The following is a 21,180-nucleotide window of genomic DNA, read 5'->3' as shown; positions in this document are numbered from 1 at the left end:
GGGGCAATCATCTGATTTGTAATATTACGCACTGATGACTGCGTTAATCAGCCGTTAATGAATGATCCAAATCATACTGTTTATTTTACTCTTATAACTAATGAGCAGTTATGAGTAAGTTCTTTCTTCAATCTCATTATCTCATCATTCTGTGCACTGTCCAAAATGGTGTCCTGCCTATACACTCTTTCTCCACCAGAGGGCACCAACACACAGTGATCAGAGCACTGGCAGCTGACTCAGGCAGATCAACAACCTGGCCTGTGTCTGTCAGTCTGATCTCGTCATCTGATTTGTGTAATGACATGTTTGATTTATCCTCCACTCTAAAGTCTGATTCTGGCCCAGAGGTTCATACAGAGTGAAAACCTCAGCTCAACGTTGCTTCTCTCTTTCCACTTCTCTCCTTATCCTCCTCCTTGATCCCTTCCTTCCTAGTTGCTTGTCCTTTCGCTCCTTCCGTACATGCATGTAGAAAGTATTAACTGCCTGTCAATCCCTAATGCGACCTTCATGCTTACATCCCACTTGTTCATCCTCTGCTATTTCCGGTCAATGTGAATTTTGACTGTGACGACGAGATCTACTCTCAGTACGTCCTTTTGAAGTCGAGTCTAAGCAGGTCCTGTGTGGTTGACCTTTTTTGCTGCACCACAGGTATGAGCCAACAAGCAGACGGAGGCTTCGGAGGCCCCGGCACACCACAGAGCCCGCTGCTTTCTCCTCGCATGGCCCACACGCAGTCCCCCATGATGCAGCAGGGACAAGGAAATGCTGCTTTCCAGGGGTCTCCTGACATGAACGGCTGGCCACAGGGTAACATGGGAGGCAACAGGTAAACGTGGCTTGAGATTCCCTCTCTCTATATTTGAAACATTTGAGCTCCCCTGTCCGCTTATACATCTGTTTTCCTCTTCCCTTCTCTCCAGTATGTTCTCACAGCAGCAGGCATCTCCACAGTTCACCCAGCAGAGTAACAGCAACATGTACAACGGCAACGGTTTGAACCTCAACAATGTCTCCATGGCCAACAACATGGCACCGAGCAGCATGGGCCAGATGGCCGGACAGATGAGCGTCACGTCCATGGCCTCAGGTCCCTCACCCAGTTTGCCCTCCATGGGGCAAGAACAGGTAAATACTGCCGGGCCAGTCCTGACAGATAAATATTGTAAAAGCTTTAAATCTTTTGAGACCTGGAAGAAAAATTCATTAACCAAACTTTAGTTTTAGAGAAATAAAATTTCAGCCGTGCGCCATTATAAACAATGGCCTGACCAATTAGAGGTTTTTACACAGCAGGATAATATCCTCAGGATATCCCTTTACTCCTCACAGCTTTACACAGTAATCAGGGGACCAAGAAAAACTAAAAGCTCCATCTTTCTGTCTGCCCACTCGCGGCTGCACACGTATGTGTTTGTCTTATCGTAAGACCCTAAGTGTTTGGGTACACTTATTGAACAACTGTGCTGGTGAATAATTTACTCGGTAGTTTATGTAACTCCACGAGCCAGAGTTCTGGTGCTTGACTTGAACTTAGAGGACAATGATGTAATTAGCAGCGGGCACTTTAGGGCCAGACCATTTAGACGAGGTAGACGTTACAGTGCGATGTTCAAAGTCTGGACTGTGGTCACATCAGCTGATTCGCTTCAAACAGAAAACTTGTGGTCCTTCGACTTGACTCAGGCCAAATCTGTGATCTTTCTCTTCACACTCACACAAGCTGCGCAAAAGTAGATTTAGCGAGATGACGCACACTGAGAAGCTCTAAACATTTAACTCCTTGACTTTATCTGCGTTGATATACTTGTGATTTTCACTCATTTAATGTGAACTCTCCTCCTTTGTCTCCATGGTGTTGGAAGCTCAGTATGTGGAATGCACTGCTGTTCTCCGTGATGCTTTTAAGCCCAATAAAGGGCTATGAATATTTAACCAAGGTGCTGCTGTTTGATTTGCTGCACTTCAGACAGTTGTAACATACCAGTATATCTGTCACTTGATTTATCCCCCTTCCAGGATTATAGAAAATATATCGGCACTTAGATTTTTTCAATTATTTACCATTCAGCCATTAGTGCTTCCGTGATATACTGACTTGTTTAAGACTTGATGTTCTAAGATGGTTTCTCATTGTTTATACTCCTGTTAAGAATTACGCGCGCTGTTGAGTGGGGACTCAATAATTATAATAACAATATTAAAAACAATATAATTATAGAGAACTTTTCAAAATACACAGTGCTGCACAAGAAGGAAACAAACGGTTTAAAATAGAGAAAGAAGTACAAAAATAATAATAAAAGAGATACATGACCAATAATAACCTGACCCCCCAGAAATACGCCTCTCGAAAAAAGTCTGATTTTAGCTGAGACTTAAAATAAGACACATCTCATACACTGTTATTTCCTCAGGCAATTCATTCAACAGCCCCGGGGCCCTGATGGCACAGAATTTTAGCCTAGTTTCAGGAAGTGGCAGCAGGACCTTGCCTGAAGATCACCAGCTGCACAGAGGTACAGAGGAAGGAAATGATCAGAGATATAACCTGGGGCCAGGCCATGAAGTCCATGAAATCAATAAAATGTTTAAATCACTCCTAAAACAAACAGGGATCCCGTGTTAAAAAGATAAAAACAGGTGTGATCATATCTTCTAGCTCTAGTAAGGAGTGTAACTGCTGAGTTTTGTTCAGTTTAAAAAAAACTTAATAACGTGTCTCCTCTCTCTCTGCAGAAGTACTGTTGACCCTCATGGAGTTCTCAACCTGAACCTCAGTGATCAGCTGGTGCAAGGAGAGCGTCGGCCCCTTTTGAAAAATTGTACAAACATGTAAAACCAACCGACCGTCCCTTGAACCAGCCAGGCCGTTCCCCCGACCCCGTCTCCCCCAGCCAAAATTTTTGCCGTGTGTCCCGGCTGGGCCGCCTCAGCAGCCTCACAGAGGAGCCCGGCCCAGAACAGACGCAGGAGCGCGGAGAGGGCTTGTGGTGAAGGATCGTGGATCCTGGTCCCAACACGCCTCACCCTCCTGGAGGAGCCAGTCTGTCTGCCTGTCCGGCTGCATTCACCGTAGTGTGACTTACTGTAGGCCTCCTGGTGGGGGACACTGACTTTAGGGGGCAGCAGTGGGTGAGATCCCTCGTTCTGATGAATGTATTCCTCTCAGTGGACAACGGCCATTTACAATCTCATCTCAAAAACGACATACACTGATTTTTTTCTTTTCTTTTCTTTTCTTCTCTCACACATTTGTGACATTTCCACATAGTTCCAAAATGGCAGCAAAGACTCCAAGTTATGTTCAGAATTATGGATGGAGCTCGAACACTTAGCCGGTTTTGCCTTTTTGCTGTTCTTTATTTTATTACTATGATTTTAGTTTGTTTTTGTTTTTTTCCTGTGAGAAATAAGATGTAGATTGAAGATATGGTTGAAAAAACTGATCTTGAAAAACACTGCAGAATAATGGTTTGAGTGGAATTGTGATTTGTATGATTAGACTAATTTAGTCAAGAGGTTTCTATAGTGTATTAAATTAAGTTTTATTTTTCTGTATAGATTCATTTTAATTATTGTAGATGATTCTTTATCCTAGTAGCAATGAGAAAAGATATTTCTAAAAGTGTGAACAAAGCACTTTTTTATATAATTTTAACAGTAATGGTTGTATTCTTTCTGAGCAGATTCTTCTTTTAACCTGAGTCATGGATTATGCTTTGGTCCTGTAGTTTCAGAAGAAGATGTCAAAGTCAATTATGGTTTAAAAATGAATTACAGAGATTGTACATACCAATAAGTAAGACATTTTCTTTCCTATTTATTTTATTCCTTATGGATTTGTGTTCCTCCTGTCTGGTCACAACTGCCTCTTGAAGCAGAGCAAGATTTTGTTTTATTTTTATTCCTGAATTTTTGTTTTTTGTGTCCTCTGTTGTTTTTTGGAAGTGGAGTGGGAGCCTTCACGTTCTGAAGTGCTGGTACGATGCAGACAGGGGAGAGGGTGGGAAGTAGGGACGGCTTGTACGGGGGTGTGCTCTGTATACAGTGTACAGATTATCGCTTGCTTCTCTGCCTTTAGCATAGAACACAAAAAGGAAGTAAAAAAAAAAAAAATTACAGGACAAATTCAACACAGCCATACGATAACTCAAAAAAATAAAATAACAGAAGTGTGCTTTCTATGTTGTCTGGAGTGAAACTGCTTCATACAAGCTGCTAGGTGCAAACTGTTCTGGTGTGATGTAAACAAGCAATAACGATTACTTGAGAATCTCTTGGTTATTTTATTTTTTTGGTGTGTTTTTGTTTTTGTAATTTTTGTACAGTTTCCTGAAGAAGAAGAAGAAGAAGAAAAAACGGACACACTTTTGCTCCATGTTTGGATGCAGTATTAAACAACGTTTTTTTTATTGCAGTTTGTACCAAGAAAGTCTACATCCACACACAGCGTTCCTATTAGATTATGCAGCACTGGCTCGGGGGGGCCCAGAGAGAGAAAGAGAGAGGCATGTCCGTGATCCACCGCCCCCATGATGACAAATGCTCTCTCCGCCTCCAGCCATTCGTCTATAGCAGAGGTCAGAGTTAAGACTGCACGGTTCACGAGACCTGCTCTGACAGACACTTAGCCATATTTTATGACCTCAGGCGGTTAGTCTAACTGTAAAGTGTTCAGTAATGACATGCTATTTTTGTGGCCCCAGTAGGGGTTCGGTTTGACCTTCACTAGATCTGAAGCGAGTCATCTTCTCTAACCTCAAAACGTACATTTTTCCTCAAAGAGACAAACCTTTTTTATATCGACTATATTAAACCCAGGACAGACATGGAGCAAAGCCAAAAAAATCCTCAGCCACCTCTCAATTGGATTTTCAGAATTCTACCAGCTTTTATTTCCACAGCGAGAGACGACCTGTTGGCTCGCGCTCTGACCGAGGCCCTAACGACAAACACACACGATGATGTCACTTAACAGGGTCTAATGTAAATGTTATTGCCGCATTAAAACACGACGACGAATCATTCTGAATGTATTGTCATTAACGGCCTATGGATGTGACTGACGGTGTTCCTTGTCAACATGTTGACAACGCAGGTGTTGAGCAGTCACACCATGAATCTCTCAGCATTTACACAGGAAGTCGCCCATCGTTGCTCATTCTTTCTGAAAGCGTTCTTTATGAAATTTGAAGCTGTAGCAAGTCAACTTTGGGACGGAGGACGTCTGCTGTCGTGTCCTGTCCGTCCTCGCCACTGATGTCACGCAGGTGTTTTTTCGCCGCAGGCCCACAGGAGATCACGCTTCTTTGACAAAAGCTGTTTTGATTGTAAAATACAGTCGTGCAGAACAAGCCTTTTTCAGCCATTTTAAAAGAATGATTCAGAGCCCTTTGCAAATTTCCAAAGATTGTCGAGATTTTGAAAACTTAAAGCCATGTGGTAGCAATGCATTTTTTAGCATTTATAATGAGGACGGGTGCAAAGAGATGATTTTTTGCCCCTTTACAAATATCCAGGCTTCGGACCCACTAAACGAAAATACGTTGTTTCTCTCTTTTAACTTATGGTTTTGAAGAACTTTAAATGCCCTTTTGTATTGTCTGCAAATTTCTTAGAGCTAAGATGCAACCTTGAAATGCTAAGAACCCTAGCATAATGCCTTAGATTTCGTCCGTTTTTGTTCTTGTACATTACACCGCTGTCTGTATAAATTTGTATAATGACTGTGTACAATATTGAATGGGTGCATCATTCTCTAGGTTGAAATGTCCCTCATCATCGCTCTCTGTTCGGCTTTGGGTTGAAGACTCTGTTGATTTCATTTCCGCCCCCTCCTCCCTCGCTCCTTCCCTCCCTCCGCACTGTTTGTATGGAGAAGATAATACATAGGGATATTGAAGCAATATGTAATATACTATATGGACTTTACTGAAGAAAGCTTACTGTTGTGTTTTCCCCCCTGGGATATTTTTCTTTTTCTGCATCGTTCACAGGAATCACACTGTACACCCGCATCCACCTTCGTACCCCTAGTGTGTGAGCGTTTTATGCAAAATTAGATATACAAGAGAAGTTAAAACCACAGTTATGCAAGTTGTGAACTAATATGGCTTCGCTGATGCTATTTGCCTTGTAAATAAAGAATTCTGTTATTGCAATATTTAACCAAGTGACTCTTATTTCACAGAGATGAAAGTGAAGGGGAAACACCATCCAAGGCCTCCATCCATCCACCCTCAGTGTTTTCCAACATATAACAATATAATAAGCCATTCTTTTAACTTTATATTGACTAAAATTTTTAGAAACTACTAGAAAATGCATTTGTTTCATGGTCAACTCTTCTGTTTTATAGAAAGAAGAGCTATTAAATAATCTCCAAATATTAAAGTAAAATGTAGATTAAAAATGAGAACTGAATAAAATGACTATGGAAATCACAAAAAATTTGCAACTAATTTCTTCAGGAATTGTTTTTATCAACCTTTAATTTTGGATGCATTATAAAAAATATATTATAAATTATTTGAAATACCAATTACTTTTTTAAAGAAATGAATAACTGAAGGGCTAAAGCTTATTTTTCAATGTGGAGCAGCATTTAGTTTTAAGCTTTATATCTTGGCTTATGCAGGAGCCATTAAATTAATATGCATTCAAACTACAGCCAATCAATTTAAACATAACTCCTGCAAATCGGTTCCAAACAGCTAATAGTGTAATGTGATTAAGTTAGAAAGCCCCTATAATGTGTTTTCTGACAGTCTAATTTGAACTCATGAATTCCCCACATCCAACTCATAACAACTTGCACTGAGAGGGGGGGTGCTCTAGATAAGATAAGATAAGATCTCATCAAGTGATTTTTAATGGGGGTGGGGAGGGTCTTCATATGGAAATGGTTGTTCTTGAGAAGATGTGGGCTTATCCCTGTGGTGGTGGGGGGGAGGTCATTGAGATACATGAGGTCGGTCTGACCAATAGGAAGGAGGAGGTGCCTCTCGTGCAGGACCTGACTGTATACAGTACAGATGCCCTCAGATGACCACAGACCCACACAAACACACACACAGAGAGAGAGAGAGAGAGAGAGGGTCCTGCAGCAGCTCTCACACTCTGACGTTTTGCAGAAGTGGAAGATTTGTTTATCTGGAGGGTTTTTTCCGAAAGTGAAGCCTGAGGACATGACAGAGGAGAAGACTCCACTGTGAACTGATTTCTTTATTTTAATAAAGGTAAGAGGACTTTCCCTGATTTTTAAATCCCTGCACACCCGTTTGATGTATATTTACTTAGGAAATTACAGTGTTTGTTACTGGGGCTCATTCTTCAATCTATAGGTTTATATATAAATTATTTGTACATTTCTAAGTTTATTTCTACTTATTTTATTGATATAATAATAATAATCCTATATTTTGCTGCCCTGCCAGTGTCTTCTATGTAATGACTGTAGTGTAATTGTAAGGTCCATTAACGGCTTCATTAATGTTGACCTCTGCTCGGGCTGGCTGCTCTTGTAATTGGTGTCATGACCCTGGTTTGTACCTCTATTTACTGACTGATTGGTAAACGGTTCCTTAAAAAAAAACATGCACACACACAGACTCTGCATGTTCATTTGGTGTGTGTGTGTGTGTGTGTGTGTGTGTGTGTGTGTGTTTCTGCTGTTGTGGGTCCTCTCAGCTGGAAATATTGCAAAATCGGCTGTTCATTTTCACTGCAGGCAGCTTTTCCTTATCTGGCAATTCATGTGGGTTAGTCAGTGTATCCTCATGTGAATCTGTGCTTTTGTTTTGAAGGGTTGGTTATCCCCCCTTTATCTGGATTCATTGTAGATAAATGAAAAAATGTAACTGTCATTACCGTATTAATAGTCTCATTTGTCAGTTCATAGCCTGTTGATCGCTTACTGGTACTTTATATCCTGGTTTCCTTTTGGGATTTGTAGCTTTCTGGGATATTTTTATTCTCATTAGCAAATGAAAGTGTTTTATTCTCTTATCTCTGATGATTATTGAGGTGGGTTTGTTGACGTGCTGAAATAAGAGCTCGCTAGAATTAAAAGAATCAATCCAGGTGTGGTCGACCTCTTCTGGTGATGTCAAGTTTCCTTTTTTAGTTTTCTTACATTAAACATTTATAACTCACCCTCTCTCCCTTCCCTCCCCCTGTGCTCTCCTCCATCTCTCCCCTCATCCACTGAAGGATCAGCCGCCCTCTCCCCATCACCTCGGTGCTCCCATGTCGGTGTCCCTCTCCGCCATCCCCGTCGTGCTGAAGGAGAAACGCTTCCACGCCGGCATGCTCAAGGGCCCCCCGGCTCGGGGCTTCTACCACGCTCCTCTCCCCGGCCCCCCGCCTCACTACATGGACTTCTTCCCGCACCCGACACACGGCCTCCTGCATCACCCGCTTAAACAGCTCGGCCGCCTGGTGTCGGACACCCAGGCGTCCCTGCAGCTCGGCCTACAAGCCGGGGTGCCGGCGTTCCTTGGCGGCCAGGGCGGCCACCACGTCTCGCTGCTGCACGAACACATGCTGAGCGCCTCCGGGATCCCCTACCTGAGCCAGATGCTGCCCTCCGGACACTCTCTGTGCGGCAAGCCCGAGGAGATGGCCGCGGTGGTGACGGAGCACGCCGCCGGCCCGCTGTCCTCGGACTTCAACAACCCGTCCAGTGACAGGTCTGGCTCGGCCTCCTCTTCCTCCCTGAACACATCACACCCCAAAGAGGCTTTGCTCCGGTACCGGGGCGCGAACTTGGCGCCTCCAAAGACGCGCACATCTTATAATTTCAGCCAGGATGACTTGTTTATGGTGCTTTATGGTTATTCTGGCAGCCAGGAGCGCATGGGTCACGCTCTATCTGGAGTGGCCCTGCTGGAAAACTCAGGTGAGACTAAGAAGCTCATATAGAAATAACATGATGGGGGGTTAATTTAGTTTGTTATAAAATAATATATTGATGTGCACAGTGTGGCATGTTTGAGGTAGAAGTAGTAGAACGTTGCATTTGTCGTAGGAGAAATGTCAAATGACAAACGACTTTTGGTTATCATAATCGTTTTTGTAATTCCCATATTAATCTAATTCCCTCATTTCTCCATCTTTAGTTTCTGAGTCTCACATCCTCCCGCTGGACAAACAGACACTTGAACTTCCAGAAGGTACGAACTTACATCTCCTTTCTCTCTCGGTTGCATGTCGTCCTGTTGAAGATGTCTGTCTCACGCTGTCCTCTCTCATGTCCTGCAGGGTTAACCGTCCTCCAGGCTGCGTGGGAAAACGTGTCCCACTGTGGGGTCTTCACGGACAAGAGCAGTATCGCCAAGGGGACCCGGTTCGGACCTTTCCAGGGAAAACTGGTCAACACCAGCGAGATCAAGACGTACGACGACAACACCCTGATGTGGGAGGTGTGTGTTGACTTCATCCTCCACAAAGAACCTGCTCCTTTGAGTGTTATTCCCATTTCCAGTCTGATCTAATGGTTCGACTGTGTCCAGGTGTTCGAGAACGGCAGGTTGAGTCATTTCGTGGACGGCAGAGCAGGCTCCGGGAACTGGATGTCCCTGGTGAAGTGCGCCCGGTTCCCGGAGGAGCAGAACCTGGTCGCGATGCAGGTGCAGGGTCAGATCTTCTACGAGACCTGCAAGGAGGTGAGGCCGGGCCAGGAGCTGCTGGTGTGGTATGGAGACTGCTACATGCAGTTCCTGGGCATCCCTCTCACCCTGAAGGGTTCCATGGAGGGACCCCCCGTCGAAGGTAAGACCCGAACCCGGCATCTGCTGCTTGTGTATCCCCTCTCATAACGTGGTGGATGTTAAACATGCTGTTTGTCCTCTTCTCCAGATAACGGAGAGGGCTTCAAGTGCGACAGGTGCGGGAAGGTGTTCGCCTACAAGTACTACAGAGACAAGCACCTCAAGTACACACGCTGCGTGGACCAGGGCGACCGGAAGTTCCCCTGTCACCTGTGCACCAGATCCTTCGAGAAGAGGGACAGACTGAGGATCCACATCTTACACGTGCACGAGAAACACAGGCCTCACAAGGTACGAGGTCAAACACGCGTGTGCGTGGTGCTGAAAGGACAGCTCCCCGCAGGATACTCTTTATTTTAGGTCTTATTCTGAAGGGGAAACACTGGTGTTTGACATTCTGCCTGAAGAATCACGACGAAACCACGTGGACAAAACGATTTATAAAACAAATAAAATAATAAGAATTAAACTAATTTGTATCTTTCCAAAGAAAGTCCAAAATGGACTGAGACGCTGTACTTTGCAGTTTATTTCAATGTCTATGCAGCCCTGTGATATGCGAGATTTGAAATCCAGAATCTTTTATTTTCTCTGTGTGAGCCCTAAAAAAAATATTTCAATTTGGTTTTGAAGTCCTGCACTAAAATGTGAATGATTTTTGGTCAGTATATAGGAATATGAATTGATGGGAAAGTATTGATAACTACGGTAATGATTTGAAATGAGTAAGTAACACTTTCTCGTCTGACCCACAGTGTTCAGTGTGTGGAAAGAGTTTCTCCCAGTCGTCCAGTCTGAACAAACACATGCGTGTGCATTCTGGAGAAAGGCCGTACAAGTGTGTCTATTGTAATAAGGTAAGAAGCTATTTCCGTAATTATTTTTAATCTATTAAAATCAAATGTATAATATATAAGTTTATATTACATAAATGATGTAGTTATTAATACTACAATTATCAGAAACTGGTGATTAAGTTGACACCGTTTATATTCAGATATTAGGCCTAAAATTTGAATTTGAGATTGTTGTATTGTTTTAATTATCATATCTTAAATAAACTTAAATAACAATAGATACAAACACATAAAATGAGGAGAAACCTTCAGCATCATTCTCATTGACTTTCTAATAAAAGTGTTTAAGTATTATATTGTATTTCAGTCCTGAGTGTCTCCAGTCACTTCCGCTGCTCCTCCTCACGTCTCCTCGTCCACGCACCTTTTCTGTGTTTTAAAAGCCGCAGTGTTGCGACTCCATTTAGCGCTTCACCTCGTTTCAAGCCGCATTTGACGCGCGCCCCTCGTCATTGTTGTCTCTCCACGGGCACGCTCCGCGGACACACTTACATGCTAATTATGGCCAGATGTACACCCACGCTTTTGTCTGCGCACATAACACTTTTTATTTACGGCCCCTGCGATGAGCACCAAGTTCCCAGTTCTTTGTTCTGGGTGTCCTGCCTCTGTTTTATGCACAGGAGAAACCTTTTGTTTCACTTAATCCTCTTTCTCCTTTACACACTGCGCCGCGAGACCCGAGGCCGCACGAGGCCTGACCAGGAGGCTTAAAAAACAATAAAGATATAATGACTGAATAAAAAATCTTAACATGATTTCGTTGATAAAGTGAATTTGTTGTTAAGCAGCTGAGAAAATAAACTGAAATAGAAATACAGATGATATTTGGATTAACCTCAGAGTCAAAGAATGTCCTGTGTCCTTCCATAATTATCCAAACTAAACTTTTGAATACAAAATTATATAAACATACTAAATATATGTCTTTATTTATTTGTATTTTTATTCCCTGTGTTCCAGGCCTTCACTGCCTCCAGTATACTGCGCACTCACATCCGCCAGCACTCCGGCGAGCGGCCCTTCAAGTGCAAGCACTGCGGGAAGGCCTTCGCCTCGCACGCCGCCCACGACAGCCACGTCCGGCGGACCCACGCCAGGGACAAGCCGTTCCCCTGCGACCTGTGCGGGGCCTCGTTCCAGGAGGACCTGGAGCTCAAAAACCACATCAAGACTCACAAGAGTAAGACATTCATTCTTATTATTATAAACTGATTTACGTCAAGTGTTCATTCATTCATTTTTATTTAACCCTTTCTGTCTTTCTCATTTTGTTTATTGAAATCGAAATTATTTATCGAAAAGATGTAGTCAAAATAAAATTGTTCTTTACTATCCCATAATAAGATAATAGATATTACCCTAAATGTGGGAATTTCGATTTTGAAAATTGTAATACCTTAAATAAATATTGTTTGAAAGCACTGGTTCTAGGATCTTGTGTTTATTTCTTTGTACAAGTTATTTAAATAAAGTTATTTTCGATTACAAAATAAATATTATGGGCCGTAATATTCCATCTTTGAATTTATTGTTTATTGATGTGGTTGTTTCTCCGCAGACAGACAGATGTTGGACACCACAGTCCTTCCGTCCACTCCGGGCATTGGAGTCCAGGAGGACACCGTCATCCCGGGGAAGGACACCCCAGCAGCTCTCACCAAAGCCGGAGAAAACTTCCCTTACACTGGCTTAACCGTTTTAAATCAGGAATACCGGCCCTGGAACTAGTCTGTTCTCATTTTAACTATAAACCCACAATGACCACCTCTGTAATCCACTGGGATATATGACTATTACAACATCTATACAGGAGCATGGTGGGGAAATAAATACAATAAGGTAGGAGCTCATAGCGTCTTCTTTAAATGCTGCTGAAGACAAAATAAAATGTTCATCTAAATAGATCATAATTTAAAATGTATTTATATGTTAAAATATGTTGTGTGTCGTTTTCTGGCTTAAAGCTTTCACTCTGCGATGCTTTTGTGAACTCAGTGTGATTCCTGCAAAAATAATAACAACGTTAATTATTATTGTTATCATTATTATTGTTATTATTATTTGCTAGCAAAGCTATTTTGTATGACTGTGGGTTTAAGCCCATTTGTGTATAGAAATAAATGTTATATCCTGTCTTAATTTATAAAAAAAACATATTTTTTACTGTAATGAAAGGCTTCAAAAAGCAAAATGTCTTTGGTCCTTTTGAGCGTTCGCTTTTTCATGAATAAATGAAATAAAATCTGAGCATGGAAATGAGATTGTTGTTTCTGGTTTATTTCTAAATTGCCTTTAAAATCACAGAGAACGAATAAATGCGACACACAAAAAAAACCTGAATATAAAAAACAATGATTTTTATTTTAGATGTAACAAGAAAATGGTAATTTTGCAGACGGTTTAAGTAAATCATTTAAATTACTTTACATCATATACTTATAGATTTAGTTGTGGGTGCACCAGCTACATTAATAAAGAGAATATAAAGTTGTTAAATTACTTAAATCATGCACCTGTGTTCGCACAGTGGGAACAATTGCCCAGTTGCATTGTGTTGCATTTGTGCGTCTTGTTGTCCACTCTTCACTTGTGCACCGTATAGTCCCATCAGTGCAGCAGTCTGTGCACTCTGTATGTCGGCTGTGTTTTAGCCATGTGATGGATCACAGGCTGCATGCTCACTGTAAAAAAAAATGAACAAACCCCAGTGGAGCCAATGAATGACAATGGAGTGCAGCAGTGAGGTGGTCTATTGCTCCAGTGACAAAGAAGCTCCCCATGACTGACATCTGCCCTCACACTGTCACCAACTGGACCACATGCTCTTCTCCAGATAGATAGATAGATCCATAGATAGATAGATAGATAGATAGATAGATAGATAGATCCATACATGAATAGATAGATTCAGAGATAGATCCATTGATACATAATCAACAAAGAAACATGGATACCTATATAAGTGTATCAGTGTGTCAGTGTTAATTTGAGGAAAGCACCAATTGGCTCTGCGGTGGTGGCGGCAGCATGGGGTCTGACAGACGACACAGTGTCCAGCCTTTGTGTTCGATGCTCTGTTATGTCACCTTTAACCTGTGGGTCACCATACGTCACGATGAGGACACGGAGACGCACATTACAACACAGCGACCGAGCTCAGGCGCCAAAACACACATTCAAGCAGCGGGAGCAGAGAAGTACAGCAGAAATAACTAGAAAAATAACAATCAGAGCGATCCCAGTAGGGTCTGTTGCTGCTCGGGCCCTAGATATAAAGGTCATGAGGTTTTTTTCCCCATAATGCATCAAAGATAGGAGGTTTTTTTGGGAGCCTGAGAGATTTCTGTACTGAAACTCAGGCTTGACGTTTTCTGTGTGCAGCGAGAGGAGCAGTAAAGTCATCACCCGCCTCTCCTGTTTGTTTTCTGTAACGGATGGACGACAGTCTTCGGGGTCAGGGGTCACCTCCTTACTGAATGTCTAACAGCCTCCCACTCCCCTCAAATAGCCTAAATATGGAGGCTTGAACAAGTGTAGATCAACCTCCAATGGGCCTGCCCCTCCCTCGTAAACAGCCCCTCAGCCTCCATGATGGGGCCTGCGGTGAATGGCGAGGATACGCCCCTTTGTGCCCCTGCAGGAGCGGAGGGGTGGAGAGGGATGGCACCGGGAACAAAGACAAAAAGAGACAGACAGAAGGAGAGAAAGAGGAGAATGAGCTGCCAGAGCTGAAATAGTGAGATAGTTAGCGAGCGGTGCTAAAAGACAGATTTTACTGGCGACTCTCTGATTGGCTGATTTAAGACCCTCTCTCTCTCTCTCTCTCTCTCTCTCTCTCTCTCTCTCTCTCTCTCTCTCTCTCTCTCTCTCTCTCTCACGCATGGCATAATTTGTATGTGGCCTGTTTATACAGATTGATTTCACACTTAACCTCCCGCCAAGTTAACAGCGCCTCTGGAGGACGATCCATCAGATGAATCTCTGTATTAATGTGATATTAATGATAGGAGCGCTGCAGTTTTATGACTCGGCTTGGCAGAGGTTAACTCCCTGTGAGGCTGAAGCAGGCGGCCATAACTCAAAACAATGTTTGACCAAGACCCCAGCTCATAAACTCGACCACAACTTAATCCAGTGTCTGATTTATATGTTCAGACACAAGGTTTTGTGATATAAAGAGTATATATATATATTTATATATATATTTATTGCTGTTGCAGGGACATTGTGACATTTTAGGCCACTGAACCTTCTTTATAAAAGAGATCTTCTTTCTCTTCCTTTCCTTTCCTTCCCTTAACATTCCTTTCCATTCCTTTCCTTTACGTTCCTCTGATTTTCTTTCATTGCATTTCCTTTACCTTCCCTTCCTTTTCCTTCTTTTCAGTTTTCTTTGTTTTCTTTCCTTTACCTGTCTTTACTCCTCTTCCCTTTCCTTTCCTTCCGTTCATTTCCTTCTCTTCTCTTCTCTTCTCTTCTCTTCTCTTCTCTTCTCTTCTCTTCTCTTCTCTTCTCTTATGAGCTGAGGGGTAAAATACTCTACTTCTATTGATTGCTTAATAGCTATCCAGGGCAGTGTTGCATGCATGTGTGTGTGCGTGTGTATGTGTGTGTGTGTTTGTGTGTGTGTGGGTGTGTGTGTGTGTGTGTGTGTGTGTGTGTGTGTGGGGCTGAGCTGAGTTGCCTCATAAACGATGACCACAGCAGCTCTTTGTCGATCAGAGCCTCTGTCTGCTTCAGACCACATGAAAACTCAGTGATGATGAAGGAGCATTTTCAAACTTCTCACTTTTTGGTTTTTGTACATAAAGACTCTCCATAATCTCTCTCCATTAGTCCTGATGGCCTATCCTCTCTCTGTATATATCCTCAAACACACACACACACACATCTCCTTGTGGCTTTCTAACTCAGTAGACCTGAGTGCAGAGATTGGATCCACGCCCGTTTCCTTTCATTCCACAAGAAACAATTCAAAGAATCAACGTTTTATCTCTTCAAGAATTTTGAAAACAGCCAAATATCATGTATGTTTGTTGGCAAAACTAAACTGCAGGAATTAACACTGAACTTTGAGGTTTTTCAACATTTTCCTTAATTTCTCAGATAATAATTCATGTCTCTTGATGGAAAAAAAGAGCTGTGCATTCGACTGATATTTATGAGTTCGTGCAATTTGGCGCAGATTAAAAAAAACCTGTAGATCTAGTGAATTTAAATCTGATTTCATTAGGGACTGTTTGGCATTGGTGAAGGAATACACATTAGTCAGTGCCACTTTAGTTTGTTTGGTAGCAGGATTACACAAAAACTACTGCACAATTATGACAAAACTTAATTGAAGGATGTGAGTCCGGAGAGAACCCAGAAAATGTTGGTGCAGATACAATCTAGAGGACTGAGTGAGTGAAGTTTTGACGCAGCTAGATTGAATTTAAGGGGACTGGCAGAAGTTTGAGATCTACTGAGGGACATTCTAGTTCTCCATGGATTTTGAGGGACATACTCTCCAGAATAATTTTTTTCATTAGTATCTTTGCATGAATATCCTATTAAAGCAGTTTCCTTGATTTGTCTGTTACATACGTGATCTTATTTCTACATGTAAAACTCTGCTGTCCCCTGCTCCTCTACCTTTGACTCATTCATATCTGCACTGCACTATTAAAGTCCACACACAACTTATTCTTACTAACTACAATTACTTTTCCTGTGTGTTTCCATCAGTAAATCTGTGCGACGTCTGCAGAAACATCTCAGTTAAGTGATTTAGTTTCAGTGGATCCTCTGAACTTTAACTCCCCCCCCCCCCCCCCTCCTGTTCGCTCAGTCGAGAGATGAGGCGGATCAGCTTGTGTTCTGCCATTCAAGCCTCAGGTTGGGAGCTGCTGTTATCGGCCGGTGATTTCCACTGGGACGGTGGACAGTACAGCAGGAGACACACACACACACACACACACACACACACACACACACACACACACACACACGCACACACACAGAGGCTCAGCGGCCTGCATGCGGCCGGCCGGATGAAAGGCAAACACTGTCCGCAAAGCCTCCACATATTGCTGCCCAGCACTCAGTGTGTGTGTGTGTGTGTGTGTGTGTGTGTGTGTGTGTGTGTGTGTGTCTTCTAGGTGGGATTGATGCTCGAGGAGGGCAGATGGCCTTATCCTTTTCTGTTGGGGGCTGGTGTGAGGTTCCACTTTGGTCCCGAGGGGCAACATATTTTGGCCTCCACCCCCCCCCCCCCCCCCATCCCTTAAACACACACCTCAATATCCCCCATCAACCCCTTAAACATCTATCTTTCTATCTGTCTATCTATCTGTCTATCCATCCATCCATCCATTGTCCATCTATTCAACACCTTCATATCCAACAAACATCAACTCCTAAAACATCTATCTATCTATCTATCTATCTATCTATCTGTCTATCTGTCTATCTGTCCATCATCCATCCATCCATCTACAGTATCTGTTTGAACTATTCCACCCTGATAGACTGCAGAGTTCTTCACTCAGGCTGATTCATATGCAGTTCCGGTGAAAAGGGTAAAGATGCTTGTATCTTGACATGTGTCATTGTCATGCGTGATGTTAGAAAGTGTCGTCGGCTTCTTCTCACTGTGCGTCGCGCTTTACAATGGTTCCCAGTGTGTTATCTGGGTGTCTTTATGCGCAAGGCCATTGTGTGTACCCAACTGTTATTCCTGTGGGTGATGAAGCCGGCAATAGGGTAGTGAGGAGAGGGCCTACTGTTACAGAACCCCCTGCCTTCCTCCATCCCTCTCTCTCTCTCTCTCTCTCTCTCTCTCTCTCTCTCTCTCCAGCCCAAGAGCTTTTCTCCATTAAACCGACACGACGGCATGGTTTTCCTCTTTCCGCTGCATTGTGTGAGGCTCTGATAGAATGCGAGCGTGTAATTCCCATGCGACAGTTGCCTCATGTTGCTCGGCCGGCCCCTGTTGTGCCGGGCTCTATTCTCAGGCGAATGTTCCTCTCGGTGGGGCGGAGGTGTCGAAAGGCACGGGGACGTATTAAACTGATACTTTAGGACAGTGGGACCTCATGTGGCTGGGACACTGTTGACCACAGGAAAGACACACACTGCTTCTCCTGCTGCCTGAACCCATTGACATTACAGTTCAGCCCATTACGGCGAATCTTTACATTTCTCAGATCCAAGTGGTACAACTTTCTCCGAGGAGCTGAAGGTTTTCCGAAACAAGGACTGGGATTTGAAAAGCACCAGAATATTTACTCTGTCCTGGCTTAAAAAGAAAAAAGGACAGCGTGCGTTGTCCCTGAGGGATTTACAACATATGGACACTGTACTCCAACCACATGCGCATCCATGCTCGGGCGAGGTGACCTCCCTGCCTCCAAAGATGTTTGCTGTTAGTCCAACTAATCCGAACTAAGCTGTCCATTCAGATGAACACTTAGAAGGCAGCGCTGGTGTATGGCAGCCATCGACCCTGTCACTGTGGAGATGTTTGCCCTCTTCTCTGCTACTGTCTGAGAGGGGGAGGCGAGCGGCGCATGATGGAGGACAGTGTATGATGGAAAACAGATTTTTTTAACCCGTGTATTGTGTGTTTGCGAGTGAAAAGCAGCAGCGAGCGAAGGAAGTGGGTGATTTGAAACCTCTTGAAGTGGATTAGCTAATGAGCACTCTTGTCCTCTCCTCACCAACCCTGTTCCCTTCATCTCTTCTCCATGTGCTGTCACCGGCCGCTCAGGACAGCCCATGATTGATTCCCCCTGGGCCATCACGGGAGCAAAGTACAAAGAGTGGGCCGCACAGGATATTATAACCCCTGCAAACCAAGCTGTCATCTCCACACTCTCCCGTGCATGGGTCTGGATTGTATTGTGTATGCATGCAATGAAATGCAAACAAAAACAAATCTTCACATGCACAACGAGGCATTTGCACACACACACACACACACACACTCACACACAAGTGAAGTGATGGACAGAAGGGGGGGGGGGGGGGGGGGGCGGGTCAGCTACACACTCATCAATAGCTGTCAGTCACATTTACCAAAGATAGCGGCGCAGAGACAAGGGAGGACAACGGCTTTATCAGCTAGTTAGTCCTCTCCTCGTCTCATCACCTCCTCTACCTCGCCTCGCCCTCTCTAATCATTGTAACAGTGGTGCCACAGCTGAAGGGATTTTATGTGTGTGTGAGGCCGTAAAGGATGAAGAACTGGGTGGCGTGTTTATGCCGTTATCTGTGCAAACCTGGAGTTGTGGCTTGTTGTTCTTTCTGTTCCTAAGTTGCCTCCTACCTGACCAGTGGTGTCGTGTGGGAGGCTGGGGAGTTAGCTGCAGTGAAGCTACAGTTCATTCTGACAAAAGCTGCGTTCGGACAATCACTGAAGTCTGGACATCTCCCAAACATTTTGTGAAGAGGCTGCACATGATACAAATATCAGTTCCTCTGTGAAATCTTCTTGCCATCTCCTTCCTGTCATTGGTGTAATTGTTTCATATCCATCATCACATCGTTGGCACTGGCAGGTTATGGAACATCAGGACATGCGTCATTTGTTCCCTGTGTTTTTCATTCTGCTTATCCTCAAGCTCTGGGCAGATATAACAGGGAACTCATGTCACACTGCCCTAAAGGGACTGACATCAGGGGGAAAATCTCCATATTACTATACATATCTGTATAAGCCTCATGACTGCAAGGTGTGCATCAGCTATATTTAGATATATTTTAGATTTAGAAGTATATGGGAATTCCCCCTGCCCAGATAAGTGAGTGTATGGATAACTTTTATAATTGCATTTACACACTATTGCACCTCTGCTTTATTTTCAAGTCTCACTTTGTAGTATGTGTGTTTTCCATCACTACCTCGTCATCTGGTTTAATAAGTTTCTGGTTGTAATATACCTTTTTTTTGTGTGTGTGTGACTCCCCTGCATCCTCCCCTGAGCAGGATGAGACCCACTGTCCCACAGAGGTGTGTGCATTCAAATGTCCTGGTTGGCTGCACTCAATTGAACCACAATGAGGCAGCTGCACCAAATTCACATGTGGTGTTTATTAATCCCACTGGAACAAGCCTGTAACCAGACGCATTAGAGCCTCTGACACTGACTCCAGGGTAAATATTCTCTTTTTCTTTCCTTCCTCTTCCTTTTATAAAATCAGTTCACCACTCGAGCTCATGTAGTCTCTGTTATGAACACAACCACACTTCTGTTGTTCACGGGACAATTGGCCGTGACCCATGGCAGCTCCCAGAGGTCTGCAGGGTCAAAGGGGACAGGACCCTGACAGGCCCCGGGGTGTGGACGTTTAGCAGCCACCTTGAGGCTTCGATGACTGTTTAAGCACCTGATGCCCGGCGGCGGTGCCAAACATTAGCGCGCGTGAGGCTGGAAGGTCTTAAACCTGCTCATCCGAGAGACGAGGGGCAATGATTCAACAGGCCGTGTGCTGACAGTGATGGAGACGGTGAAGGATGAGCTGGGCACTCAGTGCACTACCGCAGCTAAGAGTGTGTGTGGTGCGTCATGCAGTGTGTGTGTTCCGCGGTGCATTTTCTGTCCACGCGTGCCACAGGGAAATAGAGTGTCTTGGCCCCCCCCCCCCTCCCGCCCGCCCCCGGAGCCGAAGTCACCCACCCACCCACCCCCCTGCAGCTCTGAGTCATGATTGCTTTTTGACAGTAGAGCTGGAAAACAAACGCCCCCCCGTCCTGCTGAAACATTCATGAAGCCTTATGACCCTCTCCTCCACCTAATGTACCCTAACAGGCCTTTATAGCTTCTCTCTCTAGCCTAGCACCACCTTAGTGCTGCTTCCCGGCATCTAACTTCTTATCACCCTGCCGCCACTGGTCCTCTTTACGTCCGTTCAGCAGTTTGGTGGAGCAGCCTCGACCCCTCCCAGTGAGTCCTCTGTAAGGTGGCTGCAAGTTGCTGGTTGTGCTGGTGTACGAGCAGGGTCTCATCCATGCGACGTCCTTTTGGGGCATTTCTGACTTTGTCATTCTGTGTCCCTGCGTGTGGTCATTGACAGATTTTGAAATGTGACTCCCACGGAGGTCTGCATTGATCTGTTAAGATTGTCACTTTAAAAAGAAAAAAGGCCCCATTAGGGTTTAAGGTTTAACAGCTGATATCAACATCCGTTAGTGTTGTGACAGCTTTAAATGCCCTTTGACCCCCCCGCCCCGCCGCCCTGAAAAAAGGCTGGAACTGGGTGGGTCTGTGCATGAGAGAGCTGGGTAAAAGTGAAGTCAGGTGCATGATGGGACATCGCAAGAGTCAAAAGACAGAAATCAAATTAAAGGAAAGATGCAAAAGAAGAGCTTCCTGTGTGGAGCTGAATGACCTCAGCTTGTCATTAGACCTGGACACTGTGTCCTCTGTGTGTGTCCACCCTGTGTGGGTCCACAGGGAGATCTGGTCTGAGCAGTGTGTTTTACTACTCTCCTGGCCTCCCCACTGTGTTTACCTCTCCGTGGTAAAAATGCCATATGCTAAATGGGCTTGTGTTACGGC

At 44.0% G+C, this 21,180-nt stretch overlaps 2 protein-coding genes across 10 annotated transcripts in view; both read left to right on the top strand.

Moving 5' to 3' along the window:
• Window positions 1-6,177, top strand: part of ncoa2 (nuclear receptor coactivator 2) — a 53,910-nt gene extending 47,733 nt beyond the window's left edge. For all 9 annotated transcript variants that reach the window (XM_053412142.1, XM_053412144.1, XM_053412143.1 and 6 more), the window contains 3 exons: window positions 658-835; window positions 930-1,134; window positions 2,746-6,177. In XM_053412142.1, coding sequence (XP_053268117.1) covers window positions 658-835; window positions 930-1,134; window positions 2,746-2,757 — 395 coding nt within the window. In that variant the 3' untranslated portion in view covers window positions 2,758-6,177. The remainder of the gene's footprint in view (window positions 1-657; window positions 836-929; window positions 1,135-2,745) is intronic.
• A 2,079-nt stretch (window positions 6,178-8,256) lies between these two features.
• prdm14 (PR domain containing 14) lies at window positions 8,257-12,367 on the top strand. The gene is made up of 8 exons (XM_053412862.1): window positions 8,257-8,908; window positions 9,129-9,182; window positions 9,271-9,431; window positions 9,522-9,780; window positions 9,868-10,070; window positions 10,535-10,636; window positions 11,600-11,819; window positions 12,198-12,367. The coding sequence occupies exons 1-8, from the start codon at window positions 8,257-8,259 to the stop codon at window positions 12,365-12,367; spliced, it is 1,821 nt and encodes a 606-aa protein (XP_053268837.1).
• The last annotated feature ends 8,813 nt before the right edge of the window (window positions 12,368-21,180 follow it).

This window comes from Pleuronectes platessa, chromosome 20, assembly GCF_947347685.1.
Source record: "Pleuronectes platessa chromosome 20, fPlePla1.1, whole genome shotgun sequence".
Classification (NCBI taxonomy): Eukaryota; Metazoa; Chordata; class Actinopteri; order Pleuronectiformes; family Pleuronectidae; genus Pleuronectes; species Pleuronectes platessa.
Note: the sequence above shows the minus strand (reverse complement) of the source record. Positions and strands in the feature narration are given on the sequence as shown.